This window comes from Borostomias antarcticus, assembly GCF_949987555.1.
Source record: "Borostomias antarcticus genome assembly, chromosome: 10".
Taxonomy (NCBI): domain Eukaryota; kingdom Metazoa; phylum Chordata; class Actinopteri; order Stomiiformes; family Stomiidae; genus Borostomias; species Borostomias antarcticus.
In genome coordinates this window covers 17,998,334-18,023,504 of record NC_140243.1, presented here as the reverse complement: position 1 = coordinate 18,023,504, position 25,171 = coordinate 17,998,334, and the positions used below count along the sequence as shown (strand labels likewise).

At 49.9% G+C, this 25,171-nt stretch overlaps 1 protein-coding gene across 3 annotated transcripts in view; it reads right to left on the bottom strand.

The window, feature by feature from the left end:
* Positions 1-266: 266 nt before the first annotated feature.
* Positions 267-25,171, bottom strand: part of map7d1a (MAP7 domain containing 1a) — a 44,130-nt gene continuing 19,225 nt past the window's right edge. For 2 of the 3 annotated variants that reach the window (XM_084444211.1, XM_084444209.1), the window contains exons 3-18: positions 23,062-23,130; positions 22,421-22,441; positions 17,737-17,900; positions 17,245-17,356; positions 13,128-13,250; positions 11,787-11,944; positions 11,538-11,653; positions 9,811-10,070; positions 8,800-9,094; positions 7,691-7,871; positions 6,608-6,712; positions 5,320-5,373; positions 5,134-5,185; positions 3,915-3,996; positions 3,343-3,578; positions 267-1,433 (exon numbers count right to left, since the gene is read on the bottom strand). In XM_084444211.1, coding sequence (XP_084300337.1) covers positions 1,423-1,433; positions 3,343-3,578; positions 3,915-3,996; positions 5,134-5,185; positions 5,320-5,373; positions 6,608-6,712; positions 7,691-7,871; positions 8,800-9,094; positions 9,811-10,070; positions 11,538-11,653; positions 11,787-11,944; positions 13,128-13,250; positions 17,245-17,356; positions 17,737-17,900; positions 22,421-22,441; positions 23,062-23,130 — 2,039 coding nt within the window. In that variant the 3' untranslated portion in view covers positions 267-1,422. The remainder of the gene's footprint in view (positions 1,434-3,342; positions 3,579-3,914; positions 3,997-5,133; positions 5,186-5,319; positions 5,374-6,607; positions 6,713-7,690; positions 7,872-8,799; positions 9,095-9,810; positions 10,071-11,537; positions 11,654-11,786; positions 11,945-13,127; positions 13,251-17,244; positions 17,357-17,736; positions 17,901-22,420; positions 22,442-23,061; positions 23,131-25,171) is intronic. The other variant, XM_084444210.1, reaches the window with a different exon arrangement.

Genomic DNA, 25,171 nt, shown 5'->3' with positions numbered 1-25,171 from the left:
GGACAGGGACTCTAACTGAAAAAGCTGTTTGACATTTGTCATGGATTTTGTGCCTGTTTTTGATGAATCATTGTACCAGTCAGCGTGTTCCACATATGGGCAGCAGTATCTCTCCTCTCTGTTCTCTGTCTCTTCTCTCTACCAGAATAGGATTCATCAATGCATGTCACTTCAAACAAGTAAACAGACTAAACTCTGAGACATCTGGTGCTGTATCTGGTATTGCGAGACTAGTAACAGACAGACACAATGAAGGAGAGGTAATCTGGACAACAATGTCTGTCTTTATTAAGACTCAAGATAGGTCTAGAAGGTCCCACTGACCCTTGAACACACATCAAAATATATGTATAGCATATACACCAGCATTTCAAATACACAGGTCTGTGGAATCTCAATGCAAATGACAGCACACTGAATCATGCTTGCTCGGCTTAAAAAAACAAAAAAGACAACAACAATAGCAACATCAACAACAACAACTGCATACTGATTTAAAAATGGATGGGGACCCCTTGTGTACATTCTATTACAACCCTGATTTTCTTACTGGATCACGGTTCCAGTCTTGGTTTTGTAGTACCTGTGTATACTGTTTTTGCTTCACAGTAAAACAGACGTGTTACTGTACACAGTCAGATTCACTTTTCCACAATCAATCATATCAAAGAAGGGGACCGGTTGAACAGAAATCCTCAAGGACTTGGATTGACCATGAGGCAACGGTATGGATATGTTTTTCAAACATTCTTTTGCATGTATGCATAATGTACTTTACAGAATCAGAACAGGTACTGTAACTCCACAGAAAGCACGTCAGAATGTCTTGATATATAGTGACTACTTGGCATATCTTGAAAGGCTTGTACAGAGCAGAGTGATGTAGATACCGGGCTCCTTTCCATACAACAGCATATTCCACAGACTCCTCCCTCCCTTTACATTATTCACATAAAAACGGTTCCCAGTCATTACATTTCTCTTCCAGTTAAATAACTAAACAAAACAGACAAACAAAAATGTTTTTCATTAGAACAACAATTACTCCTGTCATATAGTGTGTTTGTTTCTTTCTCCGAACACCTGTACTGTTCTACAACGGTTGATACTGTAAAGTCTTAAGGTGCATGGGTCGCAAGAACTGGTGCCACGATGATCGTTGATGGTAACACTGACGGGCAGGTTTGTGAAGTCTTGATGGTGTTCGCGTGTGTCCGGTTGCAGATCGCAGACTTGCTTCTTTCTTTGCCCTCTTCTTTTTTTATTTTTCCAGGGAAAAGTTTTTATTTTGTGTCCGGGGCCTAGAAAGCAGTCAGCGATCGGTTTGGCACAGGTCATAGGGCTGTGCTCTGTCGAGGAGGGTCCCCCCGCCCCCCTCCCCAGGAACAGCAAGGGCTCATCTTCACCAGGGGCACACACACCTCACAGGACCTCTGGGGAAGGAGCAGGGGGGGTAAGGGTCAAGACAGAGGACAGCGCGAAGCTGGCGTCGGACAGCACAAAGCTAATAGGACGGACGGCAGAGCCAAAATGGCATATGCATGGATAAGTGAATAGTAATCTGTCGTGGCTGACCTTAGTGATGGCATGGCCTGTTCATCTCTGGCCTGGCCACAATAGTGACCGCAAAAAGGTCTTTGGTACATGTTGCGGAGGGAGTGTACTCATGAGCCTTTATCGTGTTGTTTTTATAGGCAAATGAGAAAGCGAGTGGATGAAGCTACACACACCACAGAGGAAGCACCCTGGCTCCTGTTCGGACACTTAACACCATTCAGGAGGCTCAGAGAGCGATAGCCACGAACATGACGCAACGCAACGCCACCTGGCGCGCGCTCGACGACACCGGCAGATTGACGGCGCCACCTGTCAGCGAAGGGCCCGGGCGCTCATGGGTAGCGACATTCAAATTAGCCCTTGCGGTATGCTTGGAAATAAACATTCCCTCATCTATGGAATTATATTGTAACATCCCAGACGCATCAATCTCCTTAGTCACAGCCCAGCCATGAATCCCAGACAGCAGAGGTAAGGAGAGCAGGGCACGCAGACAGAATAGAAAACAACTCTGTTTGGAAGACTTGAGATTGTGACTGTAGCGCGGCGGGGCCCCAATAAATTATGCCTGATTAAAAATGTCATTTTAGAGTGGCTGGAATGAACGACCCCACTCTGTTTGCTTTGGATGTTATTTATGGCCGAGGGGCTGTCGGCAGACAGGGGGGAGGCCAAGCCCTTGGGGAAGGGGGGAGGGGGGGCGCTGCTGACGCCGCTGTTGGGGAGGAGGGTCCCTGGGAGCGGGGTGTACATAACTTGGAAGGGCTCCAGTTTCCATCCCCCCGGCAGCTACTATAGCTGCGCATGGACCTCTCCCAGGATTCCACACGGACCGGGCGCCGGGCTGAGGGACAGGAGTGAGAGATGTCGCTACCAAGATACCCTCACACTCCGACCCGCGCCAATATTCCTAACCGTTTGATTGGTTGATTGGTTGATTGGTCGATTGATTGATTGATTGTATGAGACACTTTGAAAAATACACATGATTTATTTCCATTGCAGCCCTGAACTCTAGGCTAGGAGGCAGACAGGAAAAGGGAGTGATATGTACAGTATATCAAGATGTGTATATGCTACTAATATCCAATTTTTATACTAATATACCTAATAAAAAACATCAGTATTATACATTTATGGAAATAATACCCACACAAGTTCAGAAACCAGTCCAAATTTAGAAGTGTCCTAGAAAGTTGCTAATTAACTCGGCATTGATTTTTTAATTTTTTAAATGAACTATTCAGATGCACAGATTTAATTTTGTTTGGGAGCTGTATTTAGAACAGCGGGTCCCCTACCCAGCGCCCCACCCCCCCTTCGCCTCCCTCCCTCCCCCCTCCCTCTCCCCAGGGGGCCTGGTGTTCACGCCGGCGATGACCTGCCCCTGAGATGCCAGCGAAGCTACGTGCTCAGCGTGGCGCTGTCCCCGTGCCACCTCCGTGCCAAGGGCAGCCGCGGTAAATGTACTCCGCGGCGCCTTGGGCCGCCATCTTAATAGCGTGATTTGAGCCCTGCCATCTTTATAGCGTGATTTGAACCCTGCCTCTAATGTTAAAAGTCAAATGGAAGAGGAGAAGCGACCAAAGCCAGTTTCAGTCTGCAGCTAAGGACACTGTTAGAGAAGTTCAAGGGTTTTGAGGGGCAGTGGGGTTGATAGTCGTTCTTTGCATGTGTGTATGAGAACCAACCATAGTTTGTCTGATTGAGGGATATATATATATATATATATATCTTTCTGATATGACTTTTACCGTAGGTTTTATCGACTGTATGTACAGGTACCTGCAACGTGCTGAGGCTTCATGGGACCAGCTTTTTTCAGGAAGGGCTCCTCATTTTCGAAGGCCAGGATTGGCTCGGCGGGGATGTCACTCGGCGACTTGTCCCGCCCTCCGTTGGTGCTGTTGCCGTGATTGGCTAGCTGGATGATATCTTCAAAATGGGCGCTGTCTTCCTTGGTGGACAGGCCGTTCTCGTGCCTGCTGGGCTGGACACCGTTGAACACATGTACTGCAGGGCTGCAGTAGAGAGGAGGAGAGGAATTGGTCGGTTATAGGGAATTTCTCTCAAGAGGTCTCTTAGCGGACGCAAACTAGAAATCAGATGAAACTCTGCTTATTTTAACAATATCATTACAGTTCTAACTTGGGCCTGGGCCCAGGCTCTCTGTTGTTATGTGGTTTTGAAATTATACAATTCTGCTGTAGAGTCTTGATTAGTAGACAACTCACACACAGCTCTCTGATTTGCTTGTTTTACACCGATCATGGTGGTCCATTTCGTATGGTTTACCGTTTCAGATGTCAAACGAAGGAGGTTTAGACAAAGAAGCATAAATAAATTAGAGTGCTTACCTTTCCTTCAGAGCACTCTGCTCGTTCGCCGTCTTGTTGTTGGACTGGCTGACCTCTGGGCTGGGCTGGTGGTCAGCAGAGGCTGGAGAAATAAAACAAAGACATCAATTGATCCACTGCATGAAAACATAATACCGGCACCCACTTTCACACACACACACACACACACAGACACACACACACGTGCACCCACGTTCACACACACACACACGCAGGCACGCACGCGCACACGCACGCACGCACACACACACACAGCTGGCAGTTTGTCCTTCAGCGTCGTTCCGAAGCACGTCCAGAATTCACTATGGGAAATCAAGCGGAGCTGGACTTCTTGATTATATATCTCAGTGGTTCCTCTTCCTCCTCCTCCTCCCCCACACCGCCCCCCCCCAGATCTGCCGGGGTTTGCGGCCCGCTCCCCACACGCCTGATTAGAGGAGGGGGGGTGGGGGGACTCCTCACCACATCAGGGGCTCCTGTAATGGCTTCCCCTACCAGGCACCGGGTCACACACACGCACTCAGCCTCTCTCCCCGGGCCTCGTACCCCACGCCCCCCCCCCCCATCGCCCTCCCGTTCCTTCCTGGGCCTCGCGCTGATGTTCCGGGGGCGGGGCGACGGATGATGGGGGGGGGGGGGCGATTCCTCCCTTCAAAACGTTTCATTCTGAGAAGCGAACTATCGCTGCAAAGTGCTTTTAAGAGCGTTTGACAGCGACTCCTTGGCGCCTTGGCGTTCCTGTACGTGGAACGTTCCCTGTCTGTGGACGTAACGCAGATGTTGCCTGTCGTCTCAGGTGGGAGCATCAAAGCTGCGCTTCACACACCATGAGGCAGGAGTAATCCAATATCTGCTGTAATATGAACAGTCGGATGGGAAGGCGGTTCGGACGGGAAGAGGATCGTGCACGGCGTGCTCACGTTCGATAAATGGTGGCGGCGGAAACGTAGTCTGACAAACGACCAGAGACGCGGCACGACGTCGGTGATGATATCCGGGGCCGGATGGAAGGACAGCGCGTGGGCGGAGGGTGCTGTCTTATCACATATCATATCACCGATATCACATATCATATCACCGATATCACATATCATATCACCGATCGATCGCCGCCCGGGATTCACCGAAGACGAACGGTCGTCGGTAACGACTCGCCCGACACGGAGGAGACGGCAGCCCTAGCGAGCGGGACCGGACGCACGGAGCCGTCTCTGCTTACCTCTGCCGCTGCCGGTCTCGCCGCCGTTGAACCGGCTGGTGGGTGGGGACTTCTGTGGACAGAAGACCGAATCAGAGTTGTCGACATTCAGCTGAAGCCGACAAAGTGGCGAGTCGGCGTACAAGGGGCGGAGCTTTGCTGACCTGTCCCCCGTCCCCCCCCGGCGGCGCTCGCGGTCAACCATACCTTTTCTCCTCCGCCGTCGGTCTTGCGCGTCCTCTTCATGATCTCGTCCAGGCGCTGGCGGGGGGGAGACATGCCGTTTTAGTCACAGAGGTGGGGCTGTCAAAAGTGCCATGAAATTGAGTTTGAATATATTCAAATTAATTTAGTAGAGTTCGAACGATATTCAAATGTATATGTTTTTTCTTTTTTTTCTTTAAAGATTTTTCATGAATATAATAGCCTAATAAAATAACCCTTGACTGTAATATTGTACTGTGAACACTGCTACCCCTCGCTGAGGTGTTTTTGACAGCGCGGGAAATGAAAAAATCAAAATCCCAAAAAAATTGACAGCCCTACAGAGAGGAGAGGCTCGCTGGGGAATGATACGTCTGGAACAGGCTTTTTACAGCTCTTTAGCTGTACTGTACTGTACTGTATTGTACTGTACTAGGCCTAAACGCTGACTGTACTGTACTAGGCCTACATGCTGTTTCCGAGCTGCAGGCTTTAGTTAGGCACGCCCTACAGACTTGTGGTCGGGCAGAGAAGCGGCCACCACACTCAGCAGCGCCATGTGAGGTGACTCAGCAGGGTTCTGGGTAGAGGACATGCCGTTCTCTCCTGGGTTCGTTCAGCTGGGCCCTGGGCTGAACACATGCAGCCAAGCCAAGCCAAGCTGGCAGGCCCAGATAAAGAGGTGAGAGACAGAGGGAGAGAGGTGTGAGAAGAGAGAGAGGGAGAGAGAGAGAGAGAGAGAGAGAGAGAGAGAGAGAGAGAGAGAGAGAGAGGAGGGAAACAGAGAGAGAGAGAAAGAGAGGAAGAGAGAGAGAGAGAAAGAGAGAGAGAGAGAGAAAGAGACTAGGGAAAAAGAGAGAGAGAGAGAGAGAGGAGGGAAACAGAGAGAGAACAGTGCAATAGAGAGAACGAGAGAAGAGTGCAACAGTGAGAGAGAGAGAGAGAGAGAGAGAGAGAGAGAGACTTCACATCTGCTCCATAGCCTGACTGTGGTGGAGCAGAGACACCGCCTCTCAGGGCGAGCTAGCGCTCTCTCTCTCTCTCAGGGCGAGCTAGCGCTCTCTCTCTCCGCTCCATCACAGCTTTATTTATTTGAATCCGCCCTCACTCACACACACACGCACGGAAACACACGGCGTGCAGCTCTGAGAAATCACAACAACATTGCCCGTTTCCGAGCGCGGCCAAAAACATCCCTCTCCTGGGCTGCGGGGCGTCATTATCCATGCCCACAAAAGGCATGTATTCCATGTGAGAATGTTGACTGCGGATGACGGCCACTCGCTCTCACCTTCTTCCTCTCCAGTCTCTCCTGTTCCTCCTTCTGGAAGTGCTTCTCTCTCTCCTGGCGCTGTTTCTCGGCCTCCTCGCGCGCTTTGGCCTCGGTCTCCTCTCTCTGAAACAGACGCACACATCTGTTAGAGAGGACAACAGTGCCACGGTTCTTTTACAAGCGCACGGCGGTTTTCTTGAATTGTTGTTTACGGATGTTGAAAGCCTCTTTCCGAGCTAGCGCTGGAACTAGCGTTGAACATTTTGGGGCGATTATATAAGTGTGAAATGTTGAAGTTTGTGTGAAAAAACAGCATACAATGTAAAAACACTGACTTCATTGATAGACCACTAGGGGGTGGTAGAGGGCAGTGGGGAAAAAAAAGACAGAGAGAGATTGCATGACAAAACCGAAATCAGAGACACCATGATTCATACAATCTCTGAATCATGGTGTTTTCCAGAACACTAAACCTGCTCTAACAAATACAGGTAATTCCCCTTAACTTCCCTTGCTTGAGCAACACAGGGAACCACAGACCGCTTGGGTATCACTCACTCAAACAGGGAAAGGGCCACCTGATGCCATTGGACAAATATTGACAGACATTAACAACAACTACAGTTGACGTTGATGCAGGTTCGGGTTGGACTGCTTCAGAGATGTGTTATCCAACGAGGTCAAGCGTTGACAAACTGGGTCAAGGCAATTATGATGTGATTTGAAAGCCAGACAGTTTTCTCGAATGCCCCGTTGTCACAGGAGCAGGTTGTGTGGATAAGATAAGAAGTTAGAAAGATAAGGGTGGTGTGTTGTTCGAGTGTGTGTGTGTGTGTGTCTGTCTGTGTGTTAGGTGTCTGTGTGTTAGAATATGATGAAGTCATAGCTCTGTCACCGATATCACTGCCTACAGCAAAACTACCAGCCCTTAACTCTTATCTGAGGGACCAAGGCACATCTGACCTCAGGGCCACTAACATCCATTCTCCTGAAGCACATCTTGGTATAGAACTCCAATACCCACGAGCCCACATCACAACACGCTATGCGTAGAGCCCCCTCGGCCTGCTGGGAGTTGTAGTCCACGTCGCGTTCGTTTACCTGTTTCTGCAAGCGTAGGTTCTCCTCCTGCTCCTGCTTGGCTCTCTCCTCCGTCTCGCTCTCCTCCTGCACACGCCGGGCCTCGTCCCTCAGACGCTGCTCCTCCGCCATCGCCCGCGCCTCCTCCTCCCTGCGCCTCCTCTCCTCCGCCTCCCGCACCGCACGCTCCTCTTTCAGGACCCTAAACACGCGGGACGGGCATTCAGCACGACTACCTATACCGTATCAAAACCAGCAGTGTGTCTGTCTCTATGCCGTATATTGCTGTTATGTATAACTTATGGTATGTAACCCAGTGGTTGGAGCATCTGACCGGTAAATGAAAGGTTGCTGGTTTGAGACCCAGCCAGGGCACTTGACATGTGATTTCCCATCAACCATTACCACCTACCTAACCCCGACACCAGCTCATAAATGTGAGCTGCCTTGGATAAAAGCATCTGCTAAACGACTAAAAATGTAAACGTTTATCTGTCTCAACGGACCTGAAACCTGAAATTTGTATTGGCCTATATGTGGTCCTAAGAGGTTAAAGTTTGAGTGATGAGAGTCTCAGCGATGTCTCCCGTTTCACAAACAGCCACATTCAGCTGGCAGGAAATGAAATGATTAGAATCAGAGTGGAAATTCTTGAGGACTGAAATGGAGAGTGGCAACCAGAGCCCACCGCCCAGCTGTCCTGATATAAATACATATGCGCATAGTCACTGTGGTCAGGGCGGCACAGGAAATCCTCCCTAGCTCCTGAACTGGACTGGCGAGGGGAACCCAAGCTGTTGGACAAATGTCAATAGCTCCACACCTCCGGGTTAAAATGGTTCCACGCACACGCACACACACACACGATAGCCAGAGCTGAGGAGCCCCCTGATTCAAACGCATATGCTGCAGAGCTTAGAGCCGGGCACGTAAAACACATTGATATGACGTCGGTTAAATGCCCGTCGACCATTCCGCGCGCATTTGCGGAGCCTGGGAAAGAGGTGCGCTTTGAGGTTGGGTTGAGTTCATGTTCAGTTCAGGACGGGGCAGCTCGCGGTCAAGGTCAGAGGCTCGGTTAGCTAGGGTTCTGCACTGGGCGGGGTGGGCGACCGCGAGGAGTCACTGACCTCTCTCTCTCCTCCTGCTCTCGGCGCTCCTGCTCCTCCCTCTCCCTCTGCTCCCGGGCTTGCCGCCGTTTCTCCGCCAGGGTCCGGGCCGCCTCTTCTGGGTCGTTGGTGCCGGCCATGGGCTTGGCTGCCGGGGAGGGGGCGTGCGTGGCAGCGGGCGAGGCCGCGGGGACACCGGCAGCCGATTGGGCCGGTTCTGGCGCCGCGGGGGAGGCTGGCGTCGTGGCCGGCGTGCTCGGCGTAGGGGGCGTGGCCGCGGCGGAGGATACCACGACGGCAGGAGCTATGGGGGAACCTAGCGGGGGGGAGGAGGGGCGGTTAGCTGTTGTGGTCTGTGAATCAATCATCAAGCTCCCATCAATGTTTCAAAATCATTTTGCCAACTGTCCTCTGTTTTGTTGCTACTGCGTTTTACTATATATTTTGTTCATACAAACGTCAGACATTAGCATTGCCATTGACTGAAATTAAAGGGGCACCGATTAGCAGATATTTTAAATTTCTGGAGTCTGGGAACCTTGTGATTATAGCATTTACTGTAATTAGCGCACAGCTTCTTGTGTGAAGGAGAAGACAAGAGGCAGAGGAGCTGTGTAATTTACTTAACGAGCTCTGGTGGTTTGCTTGCCTAATTACGTGTGATGGTAATCTCCTCGGACAAGGCTGCCAGCTACCGTGTCCTGACAGGAAACCGTTTTCATGGTTCTATTCAGCTTTTCACAAGCATTCTTCAGCTTCACAGGGACACGGTCTAAACCCACCAGAACTACCGCTGGATAAAAATAGTGCGCCTCCCCAGAGGGTAGAGACAGAGTTCCTGTCCAGCTTTTCTGAGGGGAAAGGAACTTGAAAATGTATGGCTTTACATAGTGGTCTCAACAAAAAACAAAAAAAAGTATAATCATTCTACAGTTTCCATGGTGGGTTAAGCAGTGGACATAACCTCAAACCAGCGGTGAGACGGATTAACGAGCACCAATCGTCCGAGCGTCCGGGCGCTCTTGCGCCTACCTCTGGTCCGGTCGGGCGTGGCGGGGTGGCGGGTCTCCCTGGCCCGCTCCAGGGCGGCGGGGGAGGAGGTGCGGTGGGTCAGCCGGGCGGGGGTGCGGGCCCTCTTGGGCCGGGCCTTGGGCGTGGAGGGGCTGGCCAGGGCCGAGGGGGGGGGCTTGGGGGAGGGGCTGAGGGAGGGGGAGGCGGCGGGGCTGGGGGAGGACGGCCTGCACCGGGGGGTGGCGGGGGAACCTGCTCGCTGTCTGGACAAAGGACTGGGGCTGCAGAGGGGGGGGGGGGGAGGGAGGAAGAGAGAGAGAGAGAGAGAGAGAGAGAGGGAGGGAGAGAGAGAGAGAGAGAGAGAGAGAGAGGGAGGGAGGGAGGGAGAGAGGGAGGGAGAGAGAGAGTGAGAGAGAGCGAGGGAGGGAGGGAGAGAGGGAGGGAGAGAGAGAGTGAGAGAGAGAGAGAGAGAGAGAGGGAGGGAGGGAGAGGGAGGGAGAGAGAGAGAGAGAGAGAGAGGGATGGAGGGAGAGAGAGAGAGAGAGAGAGAGGGATGGAGGGAGAGAGTGAGAGAGAGAAAGAGAGAGAGAGGGAGAGAGAAGATGTTAAATGGACTGCACTTATACAGAGCTTTTATCCAAAGCACAATGGCAATGGCCTCGCATTCCCTCTGCTGCAACTCTCAGCTCTTTTAAATCACGACTGAAGATTTTTCTTTTTGACGCTGCTTTTTATTAAATCAAATAATTATTCATTCATACACTGCACTGTAACTTTTATTCCTGTATTTTATTTTTCCTGCATTTTGTTTTGAATGTCCTTTTTTGCATTTCATTTTAAATGACCTTTTATAATGTGTTTTGTGCACTTTGTCTTGATGCTTTTAACGTCTCGTGTAAAGCACTTTGAACTGCCTTGTTGCTGAAATGTGCTATACAAACAAACTTGTCTTGCCTCATTCACCCATTCACACACACATACACACCGATGGCGGCAGCTGCCATGCAAGGCGCCAGCCTGCTCATTGGGGGCAACTTCAGGTCAGTATCTTGCTCAAGGACACTTTGACACGACGGCGGGGAGAGCTGGACCCTGGATTCCCAGACAGCTACTCTACCTCCAGAGCTACGGCCGTCCCCTGACGCATCCAACCGATACGGTCTCCACTCGAGTAAAACTCTGCCCTGAGATTTGGCTTTATTTCTGAAAGAGCCTCTAAATTAAACATAGCATCTCTTTCAGGCAACGTCAACATGAATGCTAGGGCGATGCTAATGGCTAAAGCCTCTACCAGTCGAACGCTGATAAACCCCCCCACCGTCTTCTCTGTGAAGGCTATAAAAGGCCTCGGCGGGCGCGTGGGACCACAGAGGAGCAACCTGACCCGACCTGACCCGGCCGGCGGCCTCGGCACATGCCGCATTCTGTCACCATCGGAGTTACGGGGAAGGCTTCCCAGCACCGCTCGGGGGAGAAGGGGAACATTCCGTTACGCCAGACCGGCTCTTCCTCCTCGACCGCCGGCACCCGCGGCCTCCTCAGATCCTTTTGTCGAGTCAGAGGCGCTCCTTTTTTCTTCTCCTCCCGCCCTCCTCTTATTAGAAGCGTCTCGGACGCAGCGGAGCGGAGAGGCGGGCGTCTCTGCCCTCGCGGCGACCCGCGCCCCTGACCCGACGTCACGGGGTCGCGTGTTCTAGGTGGGCGTGGCTTCTGAGCGACGATACCGATGATGTCGGACGGTGGGTTACCTGGGATCAGGCCTGTGCCTCATGCTGGGTAAGGACCGCCTCTTCTTCAGCACTTTGTCCTTCGACAGGGCGCTCTTCTCCTTCTCGTTCTCCTTCTCTTTCTTCTTCTTGTCCATCTGTGAGGGAAAAGAGAGAGGGGGGGTGGGGGGGACGCGATCGGTCAAGAGGGGACGAGACGAGCAACGCGATTGGCTGGCCAGAACAGACGATAAAGATGGCGGTGATGATGGCGTGAGCTGTTGGTCGTACAGGCACGGAGTCGCGGGCGCGTTGCCGCTGGGTGATGTCCGGCGTGCTGGACGTGACGGCCCAGTGGTCAGAGCAGCGGTGGTGGTGATGGGGGGGAGGCCGGGGGCTGGTCAGGGCCAGGGGGCTGGCGGAGGACGAGCGAGGGCACAGGGGCGACTCTGCAGGAGGGAGGGAGGAGAGGAGGAGAGAGGGAGAGAGGGAGAGGAGGAGAGAGGGAGAGGAAGAGAGAGGGAGAGGAGGAGAGGGAGAGGAGGAGAGGAAGAGAGAGGGAGAGGAGGAGAGGAAGAGAGAGGGAGAGGAGGAGAGGAAGAGGAGAGGAAGAGAGAGGGAGAGGAGGAGAGGAAGAGAGAGGGAGAGGAGGAGAGGAGGAGAGAGGGAGAAAAGGAGAGGAAGAGAGAGGGAGAGGAGAGGAAGAGAGAAGGAGAAGAGGAGAGGAAGAGAGAAGGAGAAGAGGAGAGGAAGAGAGGGAGAGGAGAGGAAGAGAGAGGGAGAGGAGGAGAGGAAGAGAGCGGGAGAGGAGAGGAGAGGAAGAGAGAGGGAGAAGAGGAGAGGAAGAGAGAGGGAGAGGAGGAGAGAGGGAGAGGAGAGGAAGAGAGAGGAAGAAGAGGAGAGGAAGAGAGAGGAAGAGAGAGGAAGAGGAGAGGGGAGACAGCAGGAGACCGATCTTATTGTACGGCAGACAACGAACAGAACACAACATGTAACTCCGTCAGCATGGCGGCTTGTAGGGTGCTGGTTGAGCGCGTCCCTCACTGCTATATTCACACCTCTCTTCCTTTCATTCTTCCCTTCCCCCCCTTAAAAAAAATAAATAAAGGATTTGAACCTTTTGTAAAGTGTGTTCAAGACCTTGCTGTGAAATGCACTTCTGATGAACTGGAATGAATTGATGAACTGATGAGCTGATAGGCTGATGAACTGGAATGAACTGATGAACGGATGAACTGATGAACTGATGAGCTGGAATGAACTGATGAACTGGAATGAACTGATGAACTGATGAGCTGGAATGAACTGATGAATTGATGAGCTGATGAACTGATGAATTGCTGAACTGATGAACTGAAATGAACTGATGAACTGATGAACTGAAATGAACTGATGAACTGGAATGACTGAAATGAACTGAAATGAACTGATGAGCTGATGAACTGAAATGAACTGATGAACTGGAATGAACTGATGAACTGATGAGCTGATGAACTGATGAATTGCTGAACTGATGAACTGAAATTAACTGATCAACTGATGAGCTGGAATGAACTGATGAACTGATGAACAGAATGAACTTATGAACCGGAATGAACCGGACTAAACCTGTGCGGAGGGAGAGCTACTCACGGCCGTCCTTGCTGCTGCCGAGGACGCTGGCGGCGCTGCGACTGCGGGCCAGGAAGGACAGGGTGGGGGTCATCAGCCGGTCCACGATGCTGCTCTCCCAGCGGCTCAGCTGGACGTTACGGGCTGCGGCGGGGGACAAACAGCACCGGCGGTCGTTAGCATGCATCCCGGTCAGCGCCTCCGCAGACGCCGCTGGGAGACGGGGGTGGCGGCGTGCGGCGTGGGCGCACGGATCGGGGAATCAGATAAGAATATGAATATTTGAATATTTAATATATTCAAATATAGCTGAATATTTAATCAGCGCCCCCTAACTGAGGATCGCTTACACTGGACTTTATTCAAACGTATCCGTTGTATAGGGGGAGGGAAGGAGGGAGAGACAGAGAGAGAGAGAGAGAGAGACAGAGAGAGAGAGAGAGAGAGAGAGGCTGAGCGGGAGTTTGGATTCACCTTTGCATATTTGTAAACATCCCCAGGGCTCCTGGGAAGTTTTCAGAATGCATAATCTCTCAGAGTGCTGACTCACGATGGCTGTGTGCTTCACTGACTCTTTCAGACTGTCTGCTTGTTAGCGAGGGTACAAACTGACCTACTTAGACTTCTGTACAGAAGTCTACTCCAGTTCTACCTGCTCTTATTCAACACAGTGCGCTTCAATAGGCTTATTGTGAGTCAGTTTTTAAACAGTGCAATTGAGGAAGTGGCACCATCAAACTTTTACTGTCACCGTAACCTAGAAAAAAAATAGTTTATTTCCAGTAAACATGAAAAACCACTCACCCAAACTTGTGATCATTAAAACATTTCTAGACATTGACAAAGACTTTCCAGCGAGCCATGATGCAGAGAGGTAAAAATAGATTTAAAAAACACAACAACAAATGGAACGAAAGGACCATCACCATGGAATGAACAACCCAAGGTCAACGAACACATGGAGGACAAAATATGACGAAAGAGCAAATTATAATCATAAATTCATATGAGCTTGTTGGGACCAGCCAACAAAATCATAGGGGGCCGGATTTTGGGGGAGAAAACAAATTGAAATCCACAAACCACATACTGGAGAAAACCGAAAGTGGAAATGATTCGGTGATCGATCACAGGGCCAAGCGGGGCGGAGGGCAGGGGGGGGGGGGAGTACTGTGAACCCCCAAAACCAGAAATCATAAGACGTAATGTGAGGCAGCCGGAGGAGGCTGGCGGTGGCGAAGGCGGTAGGAGGGGTGGGCGGACACGGTGGAACGGACGGAGGGAGGGGAGGGGGGTGGGCGTCGGCCGGGGACCAGACGGAGTCTTACTTCGGCTGGGGGAGTTCCAGAGGGTGGCGGAGGACTTGGAGAGGCGCTTGTTTATTACCGAGTCCACGTGTTTGGGCAGGTTGACCGCCGATACCGAGCACCGGCCTGCGGACGCAAGAGAGCACCACAGAGAGATGTTGAGGGTGGGGTGGTGGGGTCCCTGGATTCGCTGCGGTAAAATCCGATCCCCCGACCCCCCCTCCACACCCACAGAAATACACACCGTGCAGCACACATTTAATTTGGCCAAGGGGCGATGTGTACCGTCCCTGTAGAGCAGTGTGGGTTTGGAAACACATTTCGACACACTCTACATGACTCCAGGGGGGAGTCTGCATCCAAAAAAGAGTTCCCAACATGCCGCGTGACGACCAGGTGGAAATCAGAAAAGTGGTTCTTTAAAAAAAGAAAAGAAAAAAAAAGAAGCATGCTAGCACATACTATGCAGACTGCCCAGTAGCAGTACTAGTATGCATTATTCATCACAAGTTCCACATTGTGAACTGAATAAAACGTAGTTGGTGGATGGGTAAAAAAAATCGTGCCTGTTGACACTGCGCTGACTCGTCAGATCGGCTGTTTGATCAAACCATCCCTAAATGAATATATGCACTGATATCACAATGCAGCCAAAAAATCACACCCAGCTGGTAAGCAGTTATGGTTTATGAGCAATCTCTACTGCCCTCTGCTGGTGTGCAACAGTGTTGGCTACTCTCGATTGGTCTAGATCTCAGAGGACACACGGACGGACCGACACACGCCACATATAGCAGCAGGTGGCGCTGCTTAAAAATCAACAATGCCGTTTCACCAGACCGGCGTAACACAACTGACCCTGAACAAAGTCCAGAGCCAAACCATCTGGAAACCCTCTCTCCTCCCCTGCCCCTCTAACACAGACCAACAAAGTGGTCCCGTTTCCTAAAGGCCAGGGGGCAGAACGTGGGCGGGACCTGAGATGGTAACGGCGGCGTTAGCCACGCCCAGGGCCTAGGACTGTTAGTAGTAGTCGTCTGATTGGCTTCACCGGGGAGGCACTCTTTTTGTCCCCAGGCCGAGGTAGCGCTCTGCGTCATTTCCTGAACAACCAAGCTCTCGCCCGCTCAAGTCTGGACTTGTTCACTGCCGCCCCCTGACAGGAAAGGGAGGGGAGAGAGGGAGAGAGTCTAATTTGACTGTCCGCGACCGCCATAACATTCGCCGTAAGTGATTATGCGGCAGAGGATCCCTGAAGGGCCTCTCCAGGGATTCAGACGCATGTGTGAAGGAAAGCAGATCCAGGCAGGCTCCGCCCTCTTCGCTGCCTCACGCTCGGTTTGGTCTGGGGGCTCGTTGGCCAAGGTGAGTCAGGACTACTGTAATCAGCGCTAGGTCAACATGAATGAACAACTCTACCTGCGTTCGGTCGCTGATCCGGCAGACAAGCGTATTGAATTGCACTGCAAAATCAATATTTGCGTCACACCCTCTCTGCTAATGACCCAGAGCGTTGGATCAAGCCAAACACTTGCGGTGCACATCATAGGCTGACTCAGTAATCTGAGGTGTATGTTTAATGGTGTTGTATCTATGGCCGTGTCCGAATGTCCATACTACATGCTACATACTATATAGTACAGTACATACTGCAACTCGCATACTCCATGCTATTTGTCTATCCCTTAGGCATGTCATAGCTGTAACTTAAAGACTAACAAAATGTCAAAATGCCGTGCTCAGCAGAAACCTGCCTTCGCACACCTAAAACCATTGTTCCCTACACCCACCTCTCCTGCACACGACCATGCTGTTTCCATAAAGAGGGTTACCAACCCCCCCCCCCCCCCCCTTCCTATGAGGAAATTACATTAGAGCAGTTTATCCCACTGAGAGCAGATATGGACATCCTCCCACCTCCCATGTGTGTGTGTGTGTACTGTATATGTGTGTGTGTTCTCTCATAGTGATTTAATTAGCGATAGCTGTGATGGAGTCATGTGGAACTGTTGAACTCTGGAGAATGATTGATGTCAGAGTTACTGTAGCATGAAGCCGGCCGTCCAAGGGGGTTTAGAGGTGGAGAGAGCTGTATTATACAGTAAGAGTCCCCGAATGGTCCATAACAGACCATACCGATTACCTAATACTATAATTGTTCAAATCAAATATGACTCTTGGGTGAATGAGTGCTGCATATGGGTCAAGTAATCTGTCCAAAGCCATCGCCCTTATGGGGGGACTTTATAACCCAGACCCACCATGTGTGAAACAGCTCCACCGCTGCTGTGAGCTAGCTCTGCGTTAGCTCTGCTTACTAAACAGAATCTAGCACACTAACAGCTTTGAGAGTGAAAACGTGTGGGTGGGCTCCAGCGCTAAGGCGGCGCTCGCTAGCTGGGGCGGCGTGGGGCTCTTTCACACACCGGAGGGGGTTGAGTTTATGTTCAGGCCCCTGAGGTCGATCGACACGGTCACGGCTCTTCTCTGTCCTGGCCCCACAGTGGTGGAATAGGCTGCCCACTGATGTCAGGACAGCAGAGTCGCTGCCCATCTTTCGTTGCAGGCTCAAAACTCACCTCTTCTACACGTACTACCAAGATCCTCCCTCTTAAGCATCTATTGTATTTATCTTTTGCTACTCTTGCACTTTGTCTTGAGATTATAATCTTAGTCACTTGTTCAGAAAGGAGATGCACTTGTGAGTTCTGGCGAGTATTGGTACACTGACTACCTATGTTAAATTATTGTAAGTGGCTTTGGATAAAAGTGTTTGCTGAGTGACTGTAGGTTTAGATGGAGGTTCTGGTTGGTGGTGGTGCAGCACTCACCCTCTTTCTGGCTGTAGTTCTGGCTGAGCCCCCCGGCCCAGGACCACCTCTGCTGCCGGATCTCTGCCCAGGTCTTCTTGGTGGACCTCTGGAGGGCCGCCTCATAGCGCTCCTAACACACACACACACGCACACACACACGGATGTACTGTAAGTCACTATTAGAGATGAAAGCAAAGCACAGAATGACTCGCGGGGATAGATCAAACAGTATTGATTTGAGGAATATAGAGGTTTTAGATGAACCTCTAATGTAGTCATGAAAGAGCAAATTAACCCCTAACCTCTAATGTAGTCATGAAAGAGCAAATTAACCCCTAATGATATCTGACAGATTGTCGAAGCAATCTTAGCCAAAAACAACTGCTTTGAATTCAAACGGTATTCAACGTAGCCTACGGCCCAAAGGCAATGCCAACTGAACTAATGGCGGTGGATTTCATCTATGCTTGTTTTCCATTCCGTTCGGTCGTCCTGTCAGCGTCTCCCCACCTTGTTCTTCTCCAGCTTCTGTTTCTGCCTCTCCTCCAGGGCAGACCGGCGCTGCTCCATCTTCAGACGCTGCTCCTCCAACTTCCTCCTCCGCTCCTCGATCTGCTGCTCCCTCAGGTGACGCGCCTTCTCCTCCTTATCCAGCCACTGGGACTTCTTAGCAACTAGGGAGAGCCGGGGGGGAGAAGAGGGTTATGCTGGGGTCACACTACGGGATTTTGGGGCCGATTATCCCTCCTGACAATCGGAGGAGAAATCTCGTCTGGAACGTTGGTCGGTACCGATGTTCGGCCCAGATTATCTTTTTACAGATCCAATTTACAGAACCCACAGGGTTTACAGATCCAGTTTTATACCTCCCGATCGGCTCGCAGACACAGTGGGGCGGCCCTGAGAATATCAAACGTTTGATATTTAAGATTATTACGTCACTACTTTACAAGCGAGACGGTGAGATGAGTGGTTCATTGCTCCCTCGGGCACGATAAGATCTTGTTTTGTGTGATGAGCCCTCATACTGTGTGCTTGTTTGAGATTCCAGATAAGAACATCGGTTAAGATTGTCCTTATGTGCGTGATGCAACCACATTTCAAAATCGGTTAGGATTTAAAATATCCAGTAGAGTGATAGGTGCATTAGAGAGGAGGGTTGGAAACTATAGGGCCAATTAGAGAGCCAGGAACCACTTTCTCTGTCCATCTCTTTTTGGAGGTGAATTGTAGGACTAGGGGAGAACCGGGTCAAAAGTCGCGCGGGACCAAAGTCGCGTTGCCATTTTCTCCAGAATGACTGGACCTGCAATCACGTGGTTAAACATGCCTGCGCATATTACCGTGTACGAGCTCCCTTCAAATTTTGGGCGCGACCGCAGCATATTTGACGGAGAGAACGACGGAAAACCACTTTTGCCCCATATAAGTAAAATAATGGTCTCATAAGCATTTTTCGATTGTAAAATTGTGTTCACTTGTATTAGTTTGCAAACATATGCACTTTTCTTAGCACATCTGCTGGCTACATGATAGCATAGGTTTCAAGTTTTGTGCGATCAAGTCGTGCCTGCAAGCCAGGGAGAAATGACAGGAGACCGTGGCGGGGCAGAAGTCGCATCCCGTAGAGGGACAGAAGTCGCGTTGTGATGGCTTAGAACCAGAGGGGTGCGCGAGTGACATTTGGGCAGAATGAACAGGTCAAATGAAAGCTCTCTTAATGATCTTTCTAATGCTATTGACCAACTTTGTATGCAGATTATCACTTACCTATAGCCTAAATATTGTGGAGAAGCAGACGAGACTTGATGTGATAAATTGACATTTCATTTCGAGCGAACGCACTGGCAACTGACTGGTAAGGGTCTCCGCGCGCACCTGGATAAGTGAGGTCAACTAGGGGTGGTCTTTCCTGAAAGGATGATAGCTGCTAGGCTGTTACATTCCTGGAAGAAAGACAGCTCATAGGCTGTTATATTCAAGTGGAAACGAGACAAGGAAATGACTAGTGCAGACTAACCATTCGTCTAATAAATTAATTTCCTGCCGATAGGCTATCCTATCGCCAAACATTGCTGTTAACCCCGCATTATTTCTATGGATTTTGAACCTATAACATTGATTACTTTGATACAAACATGATATTATGTCTAATAATACATTCGTTGAAAGTAAAGAGAATTACATGCCCAAAAAACAGAGATAGGACACATTTTGCAGCCGTGCGACGTTTGCCCCTCTCCTATGAGACTTCTGTCCCGCTCGGCAGGGACAAATGTCGCATTGCACTCGGTCCGTTCTCGCCCTATTTATTTTAAGCTCTTATATCCTAGCACGAAAATTACAGTTGATAATAGTGAAGGACATGTGCAAGTTGTGTGTCATAACATGTGGAATCTCTATCTCTATTAATTTCGGAGTAAATGGAATCAAACCAAAAAGTGCGACTTTTGACCCGGTTCTCCCCTACATGTCATCCCTCTGCTCGATTAACCCGTCATTTGAAGCTTTTATGAGTTGATATAACTTGAGTGAGGGCCATTAGAAGGTCTAGTGTGAGGATAACTTATCACTCACACTCCCTCTCCAAACACGTGCCCTGCATTCTTAGGCTGAATTCTGAATGTAGCCTATTCTTCATCAGATATGTCTTTGATTTAATGATTCTCTCGTAGCCTATGTTTCATCTTAAAACAGGCATTTAAATAGGCTACAGCCCTCTACAGAAAGCCTGTTTAAACAAAGCTTCATTCGCTCTGTGATGTTCAATCTGCTTCAGATCTCAAAGCTCAGTAGAGAAGGCTACCAAAACACACTGCTGCGTTTCCTTTCACCAAATCTCCGTGGAGGTAATCTCCGGTTTCCCCTCGGATATTGGAATTGAATTAGCGACTTGATTTCTCGCAAGGCTGCGTTCTGTGAGGGGAACCCGATTATCTCCGCAGTGACTTCGCCACGTTAATCGTATCGAGCCTGCGTGCCGGCGTCAATAAACCCCGCACTTTCGATATGGAAGCACATCCTCAGAGCCTTTCAAAGAGAGTGTAAAGAAGGTATTATACCGCCGCTATGGCTGCCGCTCTTCACACATAAGCCACTATATTTTGTGGCGGGTCTAAATAAATCTCTAAATACACCTCTACGCGGTAACAGGCTTATTCCTCTGAAGCACGCGGCGCGACAAAAGCAACGTGGTTCCTAGCGGGTTATCAGATTACGGTAGAGGGACATTGGGACATGGAGGCGACCGTTAGGTTTATCACGAGGCCCACAGCTGGGGCTTTTAATCTGAGAGAGGCGGGCTGCCGAGGAAGACAGGGAGCAAAAGGCTGCACCCCGGCACAGCACACCCACCACAGGGCCTCGGCAGCGAGGGAACACGCGCTCCGCCTCCCGTCTGCATGGGGGGACATTTGGGTTCGATTAAAGGCCTTTTAATGACAGCGCTTTGACTTCGTCCAGTGATGTTTTATTAACTTGCGTCAGTACAAAGCTGCGAGAGCCAGCAGTGTGAATCGCATGCTTATCTCCCCTGATCTCAGCCTTGGGGAAGAGGAGGTGGGTGTAGCGAGGGGGGGGGGTCCTCGAGTGGCCAGGGGGACAGTGGAGGGTTGGCTGAGATGACTATACACTTCTCTGCATTTCCCTCATGTCTCGCTGCCTCAGCCCTGGAACTGTTGCATCCCGCTTGACCGTTAGATACGAGCAGCGCAGTGGTCACGCTACTACGGCAGGGGATGTAGGCCGACGGCATACAGCCCGGAGACACTGAACCCAAAACGCCAGGGAATGTTTCTGACGTTGGGTCCAAATTCCTCTGAATCGAAGTAGGAAGTGCAGGATTTCGGCTGAAAAGTGTTTATTACAGCTCCAAAGTGTGTGTGTGTGTGTGTGTGTGTGTGTGTGTGTGCGTGCTGAAACCAACAGCAGAGCATCTCCGCTGACGTTCCTCACCACTGACACTCAGCACCAGGGCATTCCAGGCCAGGGCCGAAACAAATCACCATTAGCCCAGTCCTGCTCCTTGCCTGGCCTCCATTAAGCATTCATCTCCTCCAGAGAGCCCAGACAGGACCACTCAGCCAAGACTCTGACTCACCAGGCCTCTCAGTCCCAAGAAAGTAAGCATTAGTCAGCAGAACAACATCACTTCGGTGAAATAACTGGATAGGCTCAAATCTAACTACTATACTTAATGACAAACCCACAATTAGACCCTGTCACCGCAGGCTTATGGTGATGCAGGCAGGACCCGGAAGCAGGATGTTGCAGTGTGGGAGGGGCTTCAGTGGCTTTATGCTCTAAACGTGACAGTGGAACGTTTGGCGCGTTCTTATCAATTCTGTCGATGCTCTATATTCTATTCCTACGCCAGCTTCATGTGGATGGATGAGTGTGACAGACACATATCGCAGCCTTACAGAACCCCCTGTGAAAAAAGCACTCTCCATTTTGACAAGAGAGGGAGAAAAACACATTATTTCCCACTCTTTCTTATCTTCTTTCTGCACAAGAACATTAATTTCCTTTCAGCAAGCTCGAAAAGCAAATTCACACCCGGCTAAATTGGAATCCTTGTGTTCCCCGAGCCGTGGTGTGGGTCAGATGGCCGGCCAGGGTTGCTCTGGAGTTTATGGGTCTTTAAATAGGAGATCTAGCAGAGAACAGGAGGCCTAGCAGGCAGAGCAGAGCTGAGGTGTCTGGGTTGGGACCAGATGGAAAGGTCAAACTCAGGGCTGGCCAGAACACAGCCTGCCATCTGAGCACTGACTACTGCAACCAAGTCCATGAAGAACAACAAGCCAATAAAGAACGACGGCAGCACCATCATCTGCTCAGAGTTTAAAAGTAGAGTGCAAAAACAAAATTTGATACATTTTGATGCATCATTTTTTCAATCAAATATCAAACTGCAGTTGTGTTGTCCTGATTACTTTAAGAGAAAGAGAGAGATTCACATTGCATTGACTTATTTGATGATGATGATGATGATTCATGATGATGGTGATGATGATCACAATGTCTCATTGAGAAGAAAGCAATTACTTTAGAAGTATTCAAATCAAAAAGAGGAAGGGGTTGATTGTGTGAGCGACAGGAAAAACATGACATCATCGTTCCGAGCACAAACATCGACAGCACCCGAGTCCCCACCACCACCACTATCACCATGGACACATAGGGCGTGGCTTACCTTGTAACTGGCCGCGTTCGTCTGTACGAGGGAGGTGAGAGAGAAGACAAGAGCAGTCATGTCAATCATGCAAAGCAGTGCATCCCTAGCGTGACTCCATACTTTTAGCCGGGGACAGAACGGTGTGAAGCAACCAAAATGCTTAGCCAGTGAGAAACTATTTCAACTGACAACAGAAACAGGGCCACGACAGTTGTTTTTGGGGGTTATAACAAATTCAAGCAATGGCTTAGAGAAACATTACTGTCAATGAAACTGTATCAATTGAAGCCGGGTTAAACAGAAAGGTCAGAGCTGTCGAGCAGTCAAACAGTGCATACTGTAGGTTATGCTATTATATTGCAACTGCAAAGAGGTTGGGCATGCGTGCTGGAAACTGATACTGTATGCATATTCATGCATACTGTACTATAATGCTGGCTTGGTTTTCACTTCAGCCATAGCCGTGATTGCAGCAAAACATTAAAGTTACATAATTCAAATGTTGCTGGGCTTCATGTGCACACCATACAGTGAAAACCAAGTTCAGACTGGTTTAAAACAAAACAAACAATAACTGCCCCCAGCCACCCACACCCTAACACTAGGGGGCGCTCTCTCCTTGCGCACAGAGCTTGGGTCTCAGCCTCGTCTCAGCTTACCCAGATATTTGGCTTTCTCCTCCCTTCGTTCCTTGGCAAGCTTCTGTCTGTCCTCTGTCTTGACTGCATCTAACGAGAGAGAGAGAGAGGGAGTGAGAGAGAGAGGGAGTGAGAGAGAGAGAGAGGGAGAGGGAGAGAGAGAGAGAAAGAGAGGGAGATAGAGAGAGATGGGTTATGAATGAGGTAGATCATTGCACACAGATCAAGCACCCCCACATCTGCAGGATGATTAAAAACCATTGGAACACTGCCACCAGAACCAGACCCTGTTACAGGCTCCACCCTCTAATCAACACCCTGTCTCCTGCTGAGTCACTGAGCACTGGTGGAAACCCCTATGAGGATTCAGATGGGGTGCTGGAGGATATGACGGTCGGTTGGTTGGTTGGTTGGTCGGTTAGTTGGTTGGTCGGTCCGTCGGTCGGTCGGTCGGTCGGTTGGTTGGTCGGTTAGTTGGTCGGTTAGTTGGTTGGTCGGTTGGTTGGTCGGTTGGTTGGTTGGTCGGTTAGTTGGTTGGTTGGTTGGTTGGTCGGTTAGTTGGTTGGTCGGTCGGTCGGTCAGTTGGTCGGTCAGACCTTGTTTTGAGGTCCCCTGATGAGGACTCATGACTGAACCAGAAACTGAATAATTCAGACATGAAATGCTTTTTCTCAGCAGGGCATTTATTTGAACAGAGTTCATATTCACTTGTGCCAAGTCAAAAATGCAGTAAATTGCTTTTTAGTGTGCATTTAGCCAGCAGGAAAAATGTACCACAAAAACAATGTGGTACAAAATGAGTGTATGTGGCAGCTTGAAATTTGCACAAAAATGGCAGCTGCACGAGCTACATTTGGCAAATATGTCAAAGCCAACAGAATGTACAGAGAACAACAGAGGTTTTCAGACCGCTATGCATGTTCTTCAAATGCTTCCAGCCACATACTAAATCGGAAGATGCCATCTGGACACGCGCGTGTGTGTGTGTTTACGTGCAGAGTGTTTACATATCTCCTCTCTCTGCTACTTCTCTGGTGTCTAGTCATGCATTACATTCCCTCCCGACACCAGGACTGCAGTAAACACTATTTGAAGAACCTTGTGGTCGGCCAATCCTCGCAGACTAGGATACCTCTGGTCTAGAGTAATGACTGGGGAGCATTGCCCTTCACCCATAATTACTGTTCAGCTGCTTTTGGATGTCCTCCAAAGTATAACTGTAATATTATCTTTCTATTATGTGACATAACAGAATTGCCCTCGATTGCATTTTAGAATAATAATACGTAATCAAGTCAACGTAAACCTATTTTAAAGCCGTTATTGCATGAAGCAGCCATTTTCTTTTTCATATGCAGCAAATGTCTTTATATGGATCGTATTCAAGTTCAACTTAGTGACTCATCATTTTCCTCAAGGCAGACACATATAATATATTCTTCATCTCTGTCAGGGTGCATCCTCGTTCAGTAAGGACAGATAAGAACAACAAGAGGACCGCAGATAGGACAGAACCCTCCCCCCCCCCCACCAACCTTTGATACACTTTGACACATTATTTAAAGCAGTAGGAAGATCAAACACATTGTGCTTTGTACGTCAGCAGTGTGTGTGTATGTGTGTGTGTGTGTGTGTGTGTGTGTGTGCACGCGTTGAGGGTAGCTTGCGATCATTCCGACGATGCGTCATACACACCCTAGCCCTGCAAGACGGAAACAGAATCAGGCCGACCCAGAAAACACTGCCTGGTTCAGAACACGGATTCCAGACGGTGCACACAGAGGGGGCCCCTCTAAACTCTCACCAGTGTGTGATTCTCTGTACCGTGAGCACTAGAGAAGGGTCAGGGCATGGAGGGGAGCGTTTAAACCCCTACTGAGCAGAATTAATGTAATATACATTACTTTATAGCCCCATACATAGATGAAAAGAGTGCTTGTCTATTAGCCTATACAGTCGGTCCAAACATTTATAAGCACATTTGGTGCTTCACAGCAAAAAAAAATATATAAAAAAAGTTATATCCATAGCAACCAGCTGTCAGTCCCATTGACTGGGGGGGTGGGGTGGGGGGGGGGGTACTAAGCTGAGGCAGTGGACCCCCTGACAAGTCACCTTAGAGGGTACTATC